The following is a 16,085-nucleotide window of genomic DNA, read 5'->3' as shown; positions in this document are numbered from 1 at the left end:
TTTGGTTTTTGCTTTAAAAAACAAAGAAAGAAATTGTGGTCAGTTCTTTAATAATGAATATTTGTTTCACTAATAATAATTTTATACCCTGATGTTCTTTGTGCCTTTCTGCATGCACAACAGTTTTTCCTCTACATGTAAAACCAACGATGCACATACCTTAATTCACACGATATCAGACAAAGAGCTGTGACCAACTTGGAGCATGTGTGGGCTCAGTGCCAACGACTGTCCCCTGGCCTACATTATAAGATGCCATTATTGTAAAAGGTCCCCAATTGCAGAGATATTAAAATGTGCGTGTTGGAATTGGTGAAATGCGGCATTCAGCTTTAAGGGTGCTAGCTGAAAAAAGCTAGCTATGTGGTCAGTTTCTTCTTCCTTTGCCTACTCACTTCATGGCAGCAATTTTATGAAGCTGTGCTCCTTGTCTTCTGCCTTTACCTTTTCTCCCTGAACCATGTCAGGACTGAAGGACTTTTACTGTGTCATGATTTCCAAGTCGACACTTCCATCCCTTTCTTGATTCCCCTGCACCAGATACAGTTTCTCTTACCTCTTGGACATCTGCATACCTCAAACTGTATGTGAGCCGAACTGAATTCCTTAACTTTTGGTAGGAATCTGTTTATTCTGCTGTGTTCTCCATCCCAACTGATGGTGTCATCATTTAACAATTACCCGAACTTGAAACCCTAGAGACATTTTAGAGTTTTATATTCCCTTTGACCCCGCCACATCCAAGGGGCTGTCAGATCATAAGATTCGACCTCGACAGTCCCTTGCTTTCCCATTCCCACTCACTCTGCCCTTCACCATGTATTTCGTATCCACTGTTGAAAGAGCCCTCATATTGGAATTGTTGCCTCCATTCATTTCTAGCTATCTCTTTACATTGCTACCAGGGTTAAATGTGTTAATCCTTTTAACACATTTGTCAAGTCACGCTGCTCCTCTCATCAAAAATCATTCCCCATTGCCTACAAAAGAAGTTTAAAATCCTTAAACTTAGGGTATTCAAAGTCATACACGATCCGGTCCCAAACTTCTTTAAAGTGTATATTTATATTTCATCCCCTATTATGCGCCAAGCACCCGTCAAACCCTGTTGCTTGCTGTTCTTTTTCTCTGGTTTGTGCCGTTTTTTGTAGCCTAGAATAGTCTTCCACTTGCACCCAACAACTTAAAATCCTACTTTTTCTCTAATCCCACAAAATTGAAAATAATCAATTATCCTTTTGTGTACCCATACAAGGTGTGCATATCACTATTGCCCAATTTTCTCTGTACTGTAGTTAGGTAACTTGTATTCATATTTTTCTCACGGGAGAGTAAGTTCTTTGAGAGTGCAAATTTTCTTTATTTTTTTATACTATAGCACCTATCTCAATGTCTTTAAATGTAGGATGAACTATATGTGTACGTTGCATTAATCTGAGCTAAATAAAAATGAGTGTTCTATTCATTTACTTATTGTTATACCTAGTTTTAGGTAGACAGTATATTTTAGGCATGCTATAGAATATGAAGAGATACAAGTATTTTTTTAGGTAGCTGTTAGGTTTTTCCCACATAATCTCAGTTTAAAAATATCCATTTATTCATTCCAAAGGATAATTTCTTAAGAGGAGATAGCTCCCGTAAAGTTCAGCACCAGCAGCAGAGGAAACCCAGGAAAAAAACCAAGCCTCCTGCACTTACCAAAAAACACAAGAAGAAGAGAAGGCGTGGACCTCGGCGACCCCAAAAACCCATTCCCCCTGCAGTCCCCCAAGGGAACCTCAGCATGCCCACCAGCGTCTCACTGCCAGTGGGGGCCTCTCAGATCCGGTCAGTGACGGCGCCAGAGTCTGCATTTCCTTTCCACATTCTGATTGCTCTCATTGCCTTTTCTGGTGTTGGAACTAGGCTACAGAAGCCATTCAGTGTATCAACCTAAACTGTTTAGTTTTCAGCGCAATTTTTATAAAATATCTGACTGGGTTAGATCTGAAGTAAAGCTTTTGATTAAAACAGAGAGAGCAGATGTTGAAATTGAGCATTTAATGGCCTGCCCTCAGATTTTCCTATTTTAACAGAAATTCCATACATATCCCAACAGAAATGTTCCATCAGAAATCTGATGCCTTATTAATTTTGGCAGGGGTAAGCATTTTGACCATATGAATGAGGCCTCTGTTGCAGTTAAACATTTTAGTTTTATCTGTTTATTTCATCGTTTTAAATTATTATGTTGACCAGGTTTGAAATGCTCTAAAAAGTATTAAGACACACCACTTGATATACCAAACCGTATTCGTTCTACTAATTTGAAGTAAAAAATCCCATCTTGAAATGATTGTCTTAATGCATAGGTAGAGGTTGTAGAAATATGTGACCGCATATGGTGGGGTCTGTTTGCTTTCAAATTTCCTTACAGTAAGAAATGTTGAGTTAGGACTTCCCATTTTCATGTTTGATGCACTTGTCTTGCTGCCGTTTGTTTCGTGAAGCTGAAAGGGGAGTGGTGGGGCCAACCATGTCGTCTTCCCCAGGAGCCCATCCACGCCAGAGCTGAGTGCTGATGAGTTACCGGATGACATTGCCAATGAGATCACTGACATTCCACATGACTTGGAATTGAACCAGGAGGACTTTTCAGACGTCCTGCCACGGCTACCTGACGACTTACAGGATTTTGATTTTTTTGAAGGTATGGCCAATACTGGGATTCAAGAAAACTGGGTTTTTAAATGAGTTCTTAAAAAGGGAAACAGTTTTTGGAGGTGTGTTTGAAGTATTCCTCTTCACATATAATATCTTTCACTGTAGCTAGAAAATATCATGCTGCTAAAGCTAATTTACCCTTTTCAGAAGGTAAGGCATGTGCAATTTGTTTAACCATATTATATAGACTTAGTTGATGGATAGTTTGATAACTAGGTTTATAACTTCGTTCCTTTAAAATGAGTAATTTTACTTGAACATATTTTTGAGCGAAGACATTTCAAACCTGAGTTTATTGAAGCCTTTTAGAACTTGTCCTGATTTTAATACCCCACCTTGTACTTCAATTGAAGTGCTTTTCCAAAACAAACTTTACTTTGTCCCGCCAATTCTCTGGTGATTTCAGGAGACATCTTTTATATTCTTAGAGTGTTCCTTTCACTGTTAAAAACTGGATATTTTTGTGTTGATTAATCAAGTTCCTAACAATAGATGTTTTTATATTGGAAATGAAGTCAGTGTAGACCCAAAGGTTTCCATACTATGAAAAGCAGTTAGAAATGGGAGAAGAATGAGAGGGAAGGATTAGAGAATAATGCAACAGCATTTTAAAAGATAATCTATGAGATGAGCTGAGTGGGTACTTAGTGTTGTGTTAAGATCCATGTATGAATTTCTGTGTCCTAGTCCTTCCACAGCTGCCCCTCCGGCTGGAAGAGTCTAAGAGAACAACTTGGTGGACTCCTCCTGCACAGCCTTTTATCGCAAATCTGAACTGATAGGATATATTTTCTATTTTAATGACTTTAATATAACTTCAGGTAAAAACATCTGTGTATTCAGACAGTCACAATGAGTTTTGAATTGGTAGTGTTCAGAATCCCTAAGAACCTAATACTTTGGTGAGCTAATTTTTGAGAGTACTATAAATAAGCTGAAGATGTGATACAAGTTCGAGGACAGCTTGACATTTCAGACCTGTCCTACACGTGAATATTTCACTTTTTCCTTCCGGTCCAGTCCTTGGAAACTTCTCTTTCAACGGGGCCTCTGTAATAGAATATTGTTAGAAATAACTTACATGCATAGCTTTTGTGGTCTGGGACAGCTAAAAGCTCTGCTGATTCTTGATGGCTTTTGCTTACTCAGGAAAGAATGGAGACCTCCTCCCAACCACCGAAGAGGCTGAGGAACTTGAACGGGCTTTGCAGGCTGTAACTTCTCTCGAGTGCCTGAGTACCATTGGGGTACTTACCCAGTCAGACGGTGTGCCAGTCCAGGAATTGTCAGACAGAGGAATAGGGGTGTTCTCCACAAGTACTGGAGCTTCAGGAATTCAGTCCTTGAGCCGAGAAGTAAACACGGACCTCGGGGAGCTGTTGAATGGGCGCATAGTACACGACAATTTTTCTAGTCTAGAGCTGGATGAGAACCTGCTCCGTTCTGCTACCTTGTCTAACCCACCTACACCCCTGGCAGGGCAGATCCAAGGGCAGTTCTCTGCCCCAGCCAACGTTGGCCTTACTTCTGCCACTCTGATCAGCCAGAGTGCACTTGGGGAGAGAGCCTTCCCAGGACAGTTTCATGGACTTCATGATGGCAGCCATGCCTCCCAGAGGCCACATCCTGCCCAGCTGCTGAGCAAGGCAGATGACCTAATCACCTCACGACAGCAATACAGCAGTGATCATTCACACTCCTCGCCCCATGGAAGCCATTATGATAGTGAGCACGTGCCGTCTCCCTACAGTGACCATATCACCTCTCCCCACACATCTTACTCTGGTGATAATATGGCAGCTACCTTTTCAGCAGAGATGCCCATCATGACGCAGCACTTGCTCCCAACCCAACTTGAGGTGCCACTTGGAGGAGTCGTAAACCCCAGGACTCACTGGGGCAATCTCCCTGTCAACCTCGGAGATCCCTCTCCATTTAGCAACCTTCTCGACGCAGATGGACATCTTCTTTCCACGTCCCTATCCACGCCACCCACCACTTCGAACTCAGAGACCACACAGCCTGCCTTCGCCACCGTGACCCCCAGCAGCTCCAGTGTGCTCCCGGGGTTACCGCAGACCAGCTTCAGTGGCATGGGGCCTTCTGCTGAACTAATGGCCTCCACCTCTCCCAAGCAGCAGCTCCCTCAGTTCAGCGCAGCCTTCGGCCACCAGCTGAGTTCTCACAGTGGCATTCCTAAGGACCTGCAGCCCAGCCACAGCTCTATAGCGCCTCCTACAGGCTTCACAGTAACAGGTGCCACAGCTACAAGTACCAATAATGCATCCTCTCCCTTTACCTCCCCTAACTGAGTGCGTCTGTGTGTTTGCAGGCAGGTGGGGAACCTGGTGTTTTCTATCTTTGTTTCCTCTTTATCACTCCTTTCCCCTTTTCCTAAAGAAGATTTTAAAAATAACAGATGGGGACTAGAGGGGAACTCCCTTTTCCAGTTAAACAAGTTACCCTGCAGTGGACCTTGCTTCAGTGTTCACATGTGCTCCTTTGCACTGGTGCTCATTCCCTCCTGGCAGGGTCACTCTACCCCAGTGGTTTCCTTAGTGGCTCAGCACAGTGACTGGACAGAAGCGACTTTTAGCAGCGAGTCCTAGAAGTGGAAGATACCTCAGATTACCAGTGCCCTGTTTCCTAGGATTCAGATCAATGCTTTTCATTCGATTACCAGGTATTTACATAGGTGGTTCTTGGTAGAATGATGCTCTTCATTGCGTCTCTGTGTGTAAGACGTAGCACATGGTGTGCAGCGGCAGATCAAGACAAGGCTCTGACTTAGCACCAACTGCTCACTACCACATGAGGCCAGGAGTCCATTCCTAATTGTGATCATGTTTAATTAAAAAGAAAAACACGAGTCTTTTGACTGCCTGTGTGTATGTGTGCGCCCTCGTGTGTGTTTTTTGTGTAGGGCAGGAAGCAGCTGTCCCATTGTTATTGTTTTTTTTTTCCTAATGAGTATAAGGCTCTTCTCCTTTCCCACGTCTCACAACCCTAATAAGGTTGGTCATTCTTTCCCACTGAGTTAACTAAGTTTCTTTACTAAAGAGGGTGGTGGTCTGGTCGCATAAATAGCCCAACCCTTTTCTGCTAAGTTATCCCGGAACACAAAAAGCTGGATTCATATTAGTGCCGTGGGGATGTCCTGAAAAGCTCGCCTGGAGTGACTGCAGGGTGGCTGAAATTCTGAGGTCTGGTTGTTATATTGCCTTTTTAGATACGCATTTGTTCCTAAATCCCTCTGTCATGGAATACATTCGCAAGATGTAATTAAAGAAAATACTTCGATGTGAAACCCAGGATAGGTCAGATAGATTTGGAAAGATGGGATCTGTGAACTTCTTGATCCATCTTTTACTTTTAAATTTTTCATGTTTACAGTAGTGATTCTTTGGTGAGATTTGTAAAATGTTGAACACGCTTGTGGAATCAATGTACCAGTTGTGAAGTGATATGTAATATCTGAAGGATACACATTTTAAAGTTTCTTTCAAAGCAGAATATGGAAATGAGACATAAATTTTACCTACCCTTTGGTACTTTTAAAATAACTTAAGTACTTAGGTTTAATTTGGGGGAAATTGTTTTAAAGTACCAGGATTTTAGGCTTAAAAATCATGGTGGGTAGTTTAGTAAGTTGGTGACTATGAAATGAACATGTGAGTTTTCTTTTTACCTGCCTTCTCCCTTGCCCTCCCATCTCCTCCCAGAAGAAGGGTGGAACTAGATTTTAAAGGCATCTGTGCTCTGCTTTTGCCGAGATGGTTCACTGTCCCTTGAGATAACCATTGGCTATTTATACCTGAGTCTAGTCTAACTTACATATATATATTTTAAAAGATGATTAGAGAGAGCATATCTATTAATGATGTGATATAATGATTCATTTGTCAGGGAATATTTGATCTTAATTCCTTTTCAATAGGTAAAGATTTGGATGTATTTTCCTACTTCCTATAAGTATTCTCTTTATGCCATGCTAATTCTAACCAATCCCTTCTTTTGAAAGCTTTTCTTTCTCTGCTTTTTAAAGGAATGATGGTGATCAGCAGGCATTATGCAGATACCACGTGCCTGAGATTATGGAGGGGAAATGTCACATGACTGTATGAAATCATTATATGCCCTATTTTGTATTTATTGAAGTTTCTTTTTGTGGGCCAAAAATAAGTTTGTAATATATTTAGTTTTTTTTAATCATGATAATTGGAAGATTTATTTTTAATAGCTTTGTCTTTTTTGCAGATTGAGAAATTTCTAAATTATAAATTATGTCACAAAGCAAAATTATATTTGGTATCACCATAAATTTCTATTGTGAACGGTGAGAACAGATAATTTGACTATTTCTCACCTGTGAACCTGTTAGTAAGCTTTTTTATTTTAATGTACTATAAGGAAATGACTATGAGTAGTTATCTCTGCTCAAAAGTGTCATTTAGTTTGCTAAACTCTTTTCACACCCCATTGTAATCATTACTAGATAGCTGTCCATTCCCAGCTATTTGGTTTGTCCTCCATTGTGTACTAATGAAACATTGTAGGGAGCAGCGCATTGACTTTCTTCTTATCAGCCCTTCTTTGACAGCAAAGGGAAAGTCATGGGTAGTCGATCTGAATTTTCATGGCTATTTGTCCCCTCATGGTAGCTGCTTAAAATTCTTCAGTTATCAAAACTGAGTTTGCAGTAAGTTGCACATTTTATTGTTTGCAATTTTCTGTTTTATGTGCATTTAAAAGCCCTTTTCTGCTTTCTAGTAAGGAAGCAAGAAATGATCAGGAATGTTGCCAGTTACAGCTTCACACCAAAAACTTTGAGTAAATTCATTTTTGTTTAGATGCCCACGATGATCGCTTGAAGAAAGGGCACCCGGTAGAAAGTCCCAGTGTGGACTTGAGGAATTAGTAAGAAAGGAAATTTTCCTCTCATTTCATCTACTTCAAAACAAACATCTGAGCTTACAATTTGCTTTGCTCTTGCTGTTTCTTGTTTGAGTCCCTATTTGGAAGAGAGAAGAACATCTTGTGAACCCAGAGATATCTGTTGTTTTTCTTTTAGCTAACGGAGCAATTCTGGTCTATTAGTAGTAGGTTTGCTATTAATGTGTAAAGAAAGGAATGAAGTGTCTTTTACTCCAGAAATAGGAAAATTAGTCTCTTTTAATGCTATAATAAGGCAATACTGGAATCAAAAACAAATTTTATATAAGGTCCTAATTAGGTGGAAACTAGCTTTTATTCTAGTGTTCAACTCATGAGAAGTAGTAGCAAAGAAGGTTCACTCTGTTTCTGCAGTTTTTGGGGACCATTTATAAAGGCCAGTTAGACTGTGTTAATGTGATTTGATTTACAGAGTTGCTGCAGTTAGTGGATACGTTTTGTGTTCTGAGAATCTGAATTCCATTCTTATGTATGATGTTCATTGGCTGTGATCTGTAGCATCTGAGAAAAGACGTGTTTTCTCTCCTTCACTCTCTCTACATAATTGTTAATATTATTTTAATTAAAGAACTTATGACATTGTTTTTTCCTCTGTTAAAAATGGCTTAGCAATTTGCACATCTGGGTAGATTATGTAGCTAGTAAACAATTCACAATAGTTAATAGCAATTACACTTAACCCACCAAGTGACAGACTATGCAATGAAAACATTTTCTAATTATCGTCGCGTAGCTTATACGGCGAAGGATTATTTTCTCTAGTAACCTACCATGTGAGATATGACTGCTTTATAAATGACTTCCTGAGCAATTTCATGTTGGCAGGCAGCATGTTGTGTCTAGTGTCCCTCCATGAAAAGATTATAATTTAATGAGAAGCAAATAGTAGGTATGAAAATAAAGTTGGAAAAATATTTGTTTTTCTTTTCCTTTCCTTAAAATTGTAGTTATATGTTGAGTGGCTCAAGGCTAAAGAAAGCTAACTAACCCTTTATCTTTGCCAAATAATTATTTATAAGCATATTTCTTAAATAAGCCCAATCTCTCCACTCCAAGTTAGGAATCACCATTTTCTGTGACTAACACTAAAACTTTTCCTCATCAGAGCTTGTTCTCAATCCATGATCACAATCCAGAGCAGCAAAGACAGTTCTTTGATTTGGAAAGAAACGGTGTCTGGAAGACACACAGGTGCCCTCTCGGTACAATTTTCTTATGTGTAAGAATTTCTATGTCTGTGGACCTGTACCATTCAGTTCTTATCAATTGGCACTAGAATTCAAGCCTGCAGGGAACTCCTGTACTGTCAGTTGATTGACACTTGCTCCCTCCATCCTGTGCCCTGGTACCATGGCGGTGGGGGTTGGTGATGATGGGTCAGAGGCTTCATCAGCAGTGTCGTGTGAGGCAATTACCTTTTCTCCAAGTTAGTTCAATAGGTTGTCGTGGATTGGTATTATTGTAAAAAGATGAAGATATTAAAAACACTAAATGAATTAATAGGTTTGAAATTCATTTCAAATGTTTTTAGATATTTCCATTTTCTTCATCCTCTTTTTAGCCTTTTAAAATTCTTTTAAATTCTGTTTTTAATCTAGTATACATAGAATAATCTAATATAATGGTCTTCTAAATGGTCAACAGAATTCTACAGTTTATTGAGGCAATTTGAAGGATTCCTAGAAAAAGAAAATGTAGTCCTACTGAATAGTTTTCATTTGTATCTCTTTCATCACTAACACCTACATTGCTCAAAGGATTTTTTTTTTCCTGACAAGAAATATATTTCTTGGGGGTAGAGGTGGGGGATGGGAATATATATAAAAAATAGAACTTAGATTTCCCCCCACCTCAATACTTTGAAAATAATTGAATCGTCACTGGCATGCTACAGAAAGGTAAAACATTTAATGACTTCTTAATATCTTGGACTTTATAAGCATTCCAATATTCTGGAAGGAACCAAAATCCATGGTTAGTAGATTAAAGTAATATTGTAAATGCTATTTTTCAAGAGATTTGTTATAAAATACCAGTGAAGATCATATTCGTTTTCCCCTGACCAGTGAGTTAGGAAAGAAAACATAAAACATAAATTAATAATTATGTCTCTCCTAAGAACCAGTGTCATCAATGTGGAAATTGTGGGTCAAATTTAGAGAGCCTTATTTCTAACTAGCAAGAATTTTCTTTTCACTCCAGCTGTTTCTTTTTTTTGTTAGCTTTCCTCTCTCTGCACTGTGATACAGAGCTAATAAAAGGAAATGGGGCATTTCAGAGAGAGAGCAAATTTGGTAGGACTTTCCTTCCCCTAGGTTCCCAGATCTTGGGAATGTTAGGCTACTTTCAATGGCAGAGTTTTTGGTGATCCAAAGTTTAGTGTGAAAAACAGTCTCATAAGAGAAAACCTGTCAAACTTAGGAAGCTAGGCAGGCAGCACAGCTTCCTTTCCTTTTCCCTTCTGCCGGCTTGCTCAGCCCATGTCCAGTCCTGAAGTATGCACACGTACACACGTCTGTACTGATCCTGGCCTAAGAGTAGTAGAATCCTCTTCTTTCGCTTTTTGTTTATTTGTTTGTTTGTTGTTTGTTTTTAAGCTGGGGACCACTGAAGTAAGCTCTATATGCACCCAAAGTTCCCCTTGGAAAAATTTTCAACTTGCAACGCAGCAGGCTCCCATGCAGCTAAATGCCACACCATTGCTTTTACTTGGGGAATAGACTGATTTGCCCTGAAATGACTCCACCCTGCGTGGTTAAGGTACAGTGGGTTCCAGCAGATCAGTGCAGAAGTGATGGGAAGTCTTAGTCGTGACGTTGTCTTCATCTGCTTGGAAGGGTTGAATCAGTTCCTCTCAACAGTGATCGTTCTTTTCACTGTATAGTGTTGAGTATGTCTCAGGGATTCCTTGTGGAAATGAGGGCAGTTTTTAAAATAAGAAAATAGTTTTCAAGAAACTAAAGGTGACTCATCATTGAAGAGAGCGCAAGAAAGAGAAAACATTTGGATTCGTAGCCCACAGTGTCTTGCATAGGACTTTCTTCCTTTCTCCTTCAGCCTCTCATCTCAGCTTCAGCATACAGAATCCTTTCCCATCACGCACAGCTTTAAAACTTTTATTTAAAAATCTCCTTCCCCAATGAGCTTTCAGAATACTTATTGTAGATTTTAAGAGAAAAGGTATATTAATTTATGCTATTAACATCACCTCATAAATTATAAGTTTTATACTAAAGCTGTATTGAGTGTAATGAATTATGTTGCCTATGTGTTTAATAGCTAAAAAATTATATATGAGCTTTTTTTTTTTTTTTTTTTTTTTTTAAACAACAAACTAGTGAAGCACCTTTTTACACTGGATCTCTGCCGTGTCAAGGTGTATAGCTATCCTTTGCTACCTTGCAGATATATAAAATAAAAGGATATTCTGGGGCCTCAAAATGTAGAACACCATTAGACCATTTATTACTACTCATAGAACTGTTGAGAATCATGTTTCTTTAGTAAATGATCTGTGGTTTACACTTAAGATGGCTAGAAGCTTAGTTACAGGGTAAATAGAAATACATAGATCAAGTAAAATTCCCAACTACTGTAGCTGGAATTTGTAAACTAATTTAAGACCTCTTTTATTTCCTATGGATTTATTCTTTAATTTACAGTTGATTCTGTAAGTTGGGAAGTAAAATAGAGAAAAAATAATAAATCTAGATGTTCTCAGTGTCTTATTCAGGAACCTTTTTATCCCTCCTCACTAAGGAATTCCCACTGTGACTTAAACATAGAATTAAATTACTTGTGTGTATGTATATGTCTGTGTTTTTACACACATGCAAAAATATACATTGGGGGCACAAGTGTGAGAGAGATGAATGTGTGCTTCAGTAAAAATAGAGAAAGGTAACAATGTATTGTAGAAATATGATTTATTTAGTTGAGGGTATTTTGTTTAGTTGAGGGAGTTACTTTCTCATTGTCTCTTGTATAAATACACCAATTTCTTCATCATGTTATCTTATGTTAAAAGGCTAGCTCTGATATCATGTGCATTTTAACATTTTGATTATATGCTATGTTTTTAAAATGACATGAGAAACAATAGGTTTTAAGACCAGCCTCTTGCTTTTGAGCATAAAAATAAGAGAGAGAGAGAGAAAGACCAAGACATGAGCTGTGTTTATCTATTGGGGTGATGGGACCAGAGATCATCAGTTGAACTTTTTTTTTACATTAATAGATTTTGTTATATTCTGAGTTAGAAAATACTATTGACCATCTTTTCTTGGTGAAGTTACCAATATTATAGACCTTTTATAAAGAATGCCACTTTTTGAAGCAACTGCTTTGTTTAAAGTGATGGTGGGATCATTTCACCATGCACATTTCAAAGCTGGGATGATTGCTGGTATTTCCAAAAATTAAAAAAACAATTACTCAATTGTGCTATTACTTATGAAGTTAGCATGTCCCCCTACCCCGTATTTTGGCTCTAGGAAGAATTATGCTACCTTTGACTTGATTCATATGTAATTAAAAAAATACATTCCTATATTTTGAGATTTGTCATTTTGCTATACACTCATTACTGGAGTATCTGGTGGTCTAAAATAGTCAAAACTAGAGTTGTTATTAAATGCTCCAATCACATTTATTTTTAATATTAAAAAATCATGTACTTTGAAATATGTCAAAACAACTTTGGATAATACACCTGAATTTGTAGTTATCTTTGAAGCCTCATTCATCTTATATATAGTCAAGACCTTGGAAAGCTTTATATGTTGTTCTTTTTACAGTTGTATTTTTGTAGCATCTCCCAGTTCCATTCACTCTTGCTTTATAGATTTTTTAAAAATCTGCATATTTCTTGTACATATGCATGCAAATGAAAGAAGGGAGTTTGTATTGGTGCCATTTCTCCCTTCAGTTACTAATTAATGGGATTTGCTAGAATAAATTCCCCCTGATTGAAGGGTGAAAATAGACCCTTTGTGTATATCTGTACAGAGATGTGTATATGGGATGTGGTGGCACTTTGCTGAATGTGAACTTGCCTTGTCAATGGAAAGATTGAGAAGTATTATGTTTATTTATACATTTGTATAATCTATATATACACGTATGTATATGTGTGTGTATAGATAAAGCTATATACATATATTTCCCTAAAAAAATGTGTGTGTATAATAGATAAACAGCCTTTGTTAAGCAAGATTATACATCTATGGAAAATTCTGGGTTACTCTGTAAGCAGGAGGAAGTGACAGTCGAGTACATCACCAGAGCGTACTAAAATGGAAATCCTTTCTGTTCTAGTCTTGTTTATGGTTAGTATAAATTAATTTCTCTTAGAACTATTCTTACTTGCCAATTCCATTCATCTTCACTAACTTCTAAGTCAATCTTTCAACATTTAAAAAAATCACACTTCATCGTGTTTTTTTTCTCCTTTATGAGGTCCTTTCTAGCCAGAAGCATTTGTCTTAAGTGTATTTCATTAACTTCTCAATTGTTTCTTTTAAAGATCTTTATCTCTGAAATTTCCCAGAACATACAAGTTTTGGTAATATTTTCTATAGTATATTTGAGAATCAGGCATTCGTCTTTGTCTCAAAAACAAAAATCAACATTCAGTCAAAACTGATTTAAAAATTTTACCTAGACAATTTTGGGATTTTTTACTTAAATTAAAAAAGAACATTATTATGATTTTATTATTGATATTAGTGTTAGGTTTATTTCCTTATTTATTGTCATTTGTCATTTGAAAATTTAGTTTACTTTGTAATTTTATCATAAGTTTACCATTTTCATTTTAATGGAAAGTATACAAAGTTACATGTAAACGTCTTGAATTTTATAACTAACTCATTTTACTCATGATGAAACTGCTTTAATGAATTCTTGTCTAATGAATTCTGCTCTATTTCCTTTTGACTCTTCTCATATTTTGTGACATTCTGTTTAACTCTGCTGCAGCTCTTTAGCAAACTTGCATCTCTCTATATATTGTGCCTTTAAAGCTCTTATGCACACACAGACAAAAGTGTATATATACATGTCGGAGCATGTGTACATATACTTTCGTATATACTCACACAGTATGTCTCTAGTATATATTGTGGGAGTGGATATATAGATACTCAAAGGCAATGAAATGTTGCTCTCTAGATATATATGTATATAAATAATGTTGATATACTGTATATACACATGTACATGTATGAGTTTTAAATGGCAATCTTTTACATTTAGCAAAATGCTGCCCTACTGGAATATTGTCGCTGCAATGGCAGTTGTATGTAATGATTTAAAATACATTATCAAAAATTATTTAAAGAACATTTAAAAGTCTCATCTAAAGACATCCACACATTATTTATTTATCTTCCTTTTCCTTGTTATGTTATTTTTTTAACCGAAAGGGAGACTGTCATTTTTTAAATGCCATGTGTCTCATGGGAGAAGGCGAGAGCTGGAGACTCACTTGAGGAACCTTGTGCATTTTTCCTGTCTCTGAAATGGAGACGTCCCACAAACCAGCCTGTTTATTTCAGTTATAAAGCAATCCTAGTATTTCCATTAGTACATGTCATCCACCATCTCCTAGATCAACTTAATTCACCAATCTGCCTCTTCCTTTCATTAATAAATAATGATCGTCCAGATCATTTCGCCTGGGGGAAGTTAACTACTCTCTCGCTGCAGGGAAATATGTTATTCTGCCTTCTTCAAAATTCAACTCAGAGAGAAGGCAGCACTCTCATGAAGCTGTCTTAAGCATGTTTTGCTATTTATTAAAGGTCTTCCCAGACATTTTTTAAAAAAGAACTCCAAGTCTGCATGCACTTGACATAGATTTAATTCTTATTCCCCACAGCTTCAAGTATTTTTCATTAGTATATCAAATTGATAATTGATATTAGACACACCAAATGAGAGAATATTAAGAAAATACTGTTAAATATTTTATCTTGTGATGAGTTGGCAGCAGATTTCGTTTCACGACCTTACAGAGAGAGGATTGTAGATGGATAAGCCTAAATTATAAGATGTTACAACAAAACGGTGGGTTAAGAGTAGCCCCAAAGACTAAAATAGAGAGGTTGGGGTTTGAGTGATTTCAGAGTAGCTTAGCTGGAACTTGATATCAGAAGCAGCCTTTAACAAAAAGCCTCTTGGCGACTGAATGGTACTAACTAGAGTCCTGAAGTGGAAGTTAAAACCAAGTTGCAGTGGGAAATCAAAGGTGAGGTAGCTTATTTGAAACCAGTAAAGGACAGACAGGTTGCACAGTTTTAAAATCTCTTTTAACAAAGTAACTGCACGGTAGCAAGGACTAGCAGTTCTCAAAACCCTTCTTTTTCAGTGTTCTCATTCACCTTGGCACACAAGTATGTTTAACAGCGCATACATTAAAAATATTTACAAAAAGTTGCTTAAAGGGAATTTACAAACTGAGAAGCTTCTATGTATTTGTGTTAATAGTGGCTGGAAGCTTAGTTATATGCACAAAAGCAAGGAGCCACTCGTTTCTGCACAGACCATAGGAGCAAGGTGAGACTGGCAGGTTTTGGTAAGAGCCCCCCCGTTTTGAAGGAAAGGCATATCTATGGCATTGGGTGTGATATTGTGGGGGGAGACCACATTTTGGGAGGTACTGGGCTTTTGGTTTGTAATTTCCCTTTAAACAAGAAGAGATGGCTCACATTTTCCATATATATCTCAATGAATGTACTGTATTACTGTTTTAAAAATTTGATGAAATAATAATGATTGGTCTCCTTTTGTTATCTGGTCCTTGTTTAATTTGTTTAAGGGTTTTTGTATACAAAAGTTTACATTTTTATGTATATTTTTCTTGTGTAAAAACTGATGTAATATGTGTATAAAACACTGTATGTATTATCTGTATATAGTGTGACAAAATGATTTTTCTTTCTTTCTTTTGGATGTATTAATAAATCTTGCTGTGAAGTAGCCTTGTTTTGGGTATAATTTCCTTTACTTGGATATTGATGGAGGCTACTAATCCAAGGGAAGTATATTCCCCCTTCACTTTGTTATTTAAGCAGAGTAAATATTTTTTTTAATATCTTATATGTTATCAAGAATTCTAGAGAAATACATTCATGGTTCTTTATGACTAGACTGCCAATGACTAATATTTGTAACAGCATCAATTAAATGCTAGCCAAGGTGACTTTAATGTGGTATCCAACCTTGAAATCCAACCAGAAGTTGGATTTGAAATTGTTACTATATATGCTGTAATGGAGGTCCTACAAGCCAATTTCTATTTCATTTAATCAGACGCCCCTTCTCTCTTCATTTTCATAGCTTCACAAGTATAAGAGCAATTTCATGCTGTATAACCAAAGTTTAAAAAAAAAAAATCTTGAAGCAACACTCTTTTTTCCTTTAAG

The 16,085-nt window shown here is 37.3% G+C and overlaps 1 protein-coding gene across 7 annotated transcripts in view; it reads left to right on the top strand.

Annotated features, from left to right (window-relative positions):
- INO80D (INO80 complex subunit D) overlaps window positions 1-15,639 on the top strand; it is a 61,406-nt gene extending 45,767 nt beyond the window's left edge. For all 7 annotated transcript variants that reach the window (XM_074340838.2, XM_019726893.3, XM_074340848.2 and 4 more), the window contains exons 9-11: window positions 1,613-1,830; window positions 2,535-2,692; window positions 3,856-15,639. In XM_074340838.2, the coding sequence (XP_074196939.1) occupies window positions 1,613-1,830; window positions 2,535-2,692; window positions 3,856-5,018 (1,539 nt within the window). In that variant the 3' untranslated portion in view covers window positions 5,019-15,639. The remainder of the gene's footprint in view (window positions 1-1,612; window positions 1,831-2,534; window positions 2,693-3,855) is intronic.
- Window positions 15,640-16,085: the final 446 nt, after the last annotated feature.

Source organism: Rhinolophus sinicus, chromosome 17 (genome assembly GCF_057876585.1).
Source record: "Rhinolophus sinicus isolate RSI-liver-muscle chromosome 17, RSI-T2T, whole genome shotgun sequence".
NCBI classification, from domain to species: domain Eukaryota; kingdom Metazoa; phylum Chordata; class Mammalia; order Chiroptera; family Rhinolophidae; genus Rhinolophus; species Rhinolophus sinicus.
The sequence above is the reverse complement of the archived record's forward strand: the minus strand, read 5'-3'. Positions and strand labels throughout refer to the sequence as shown.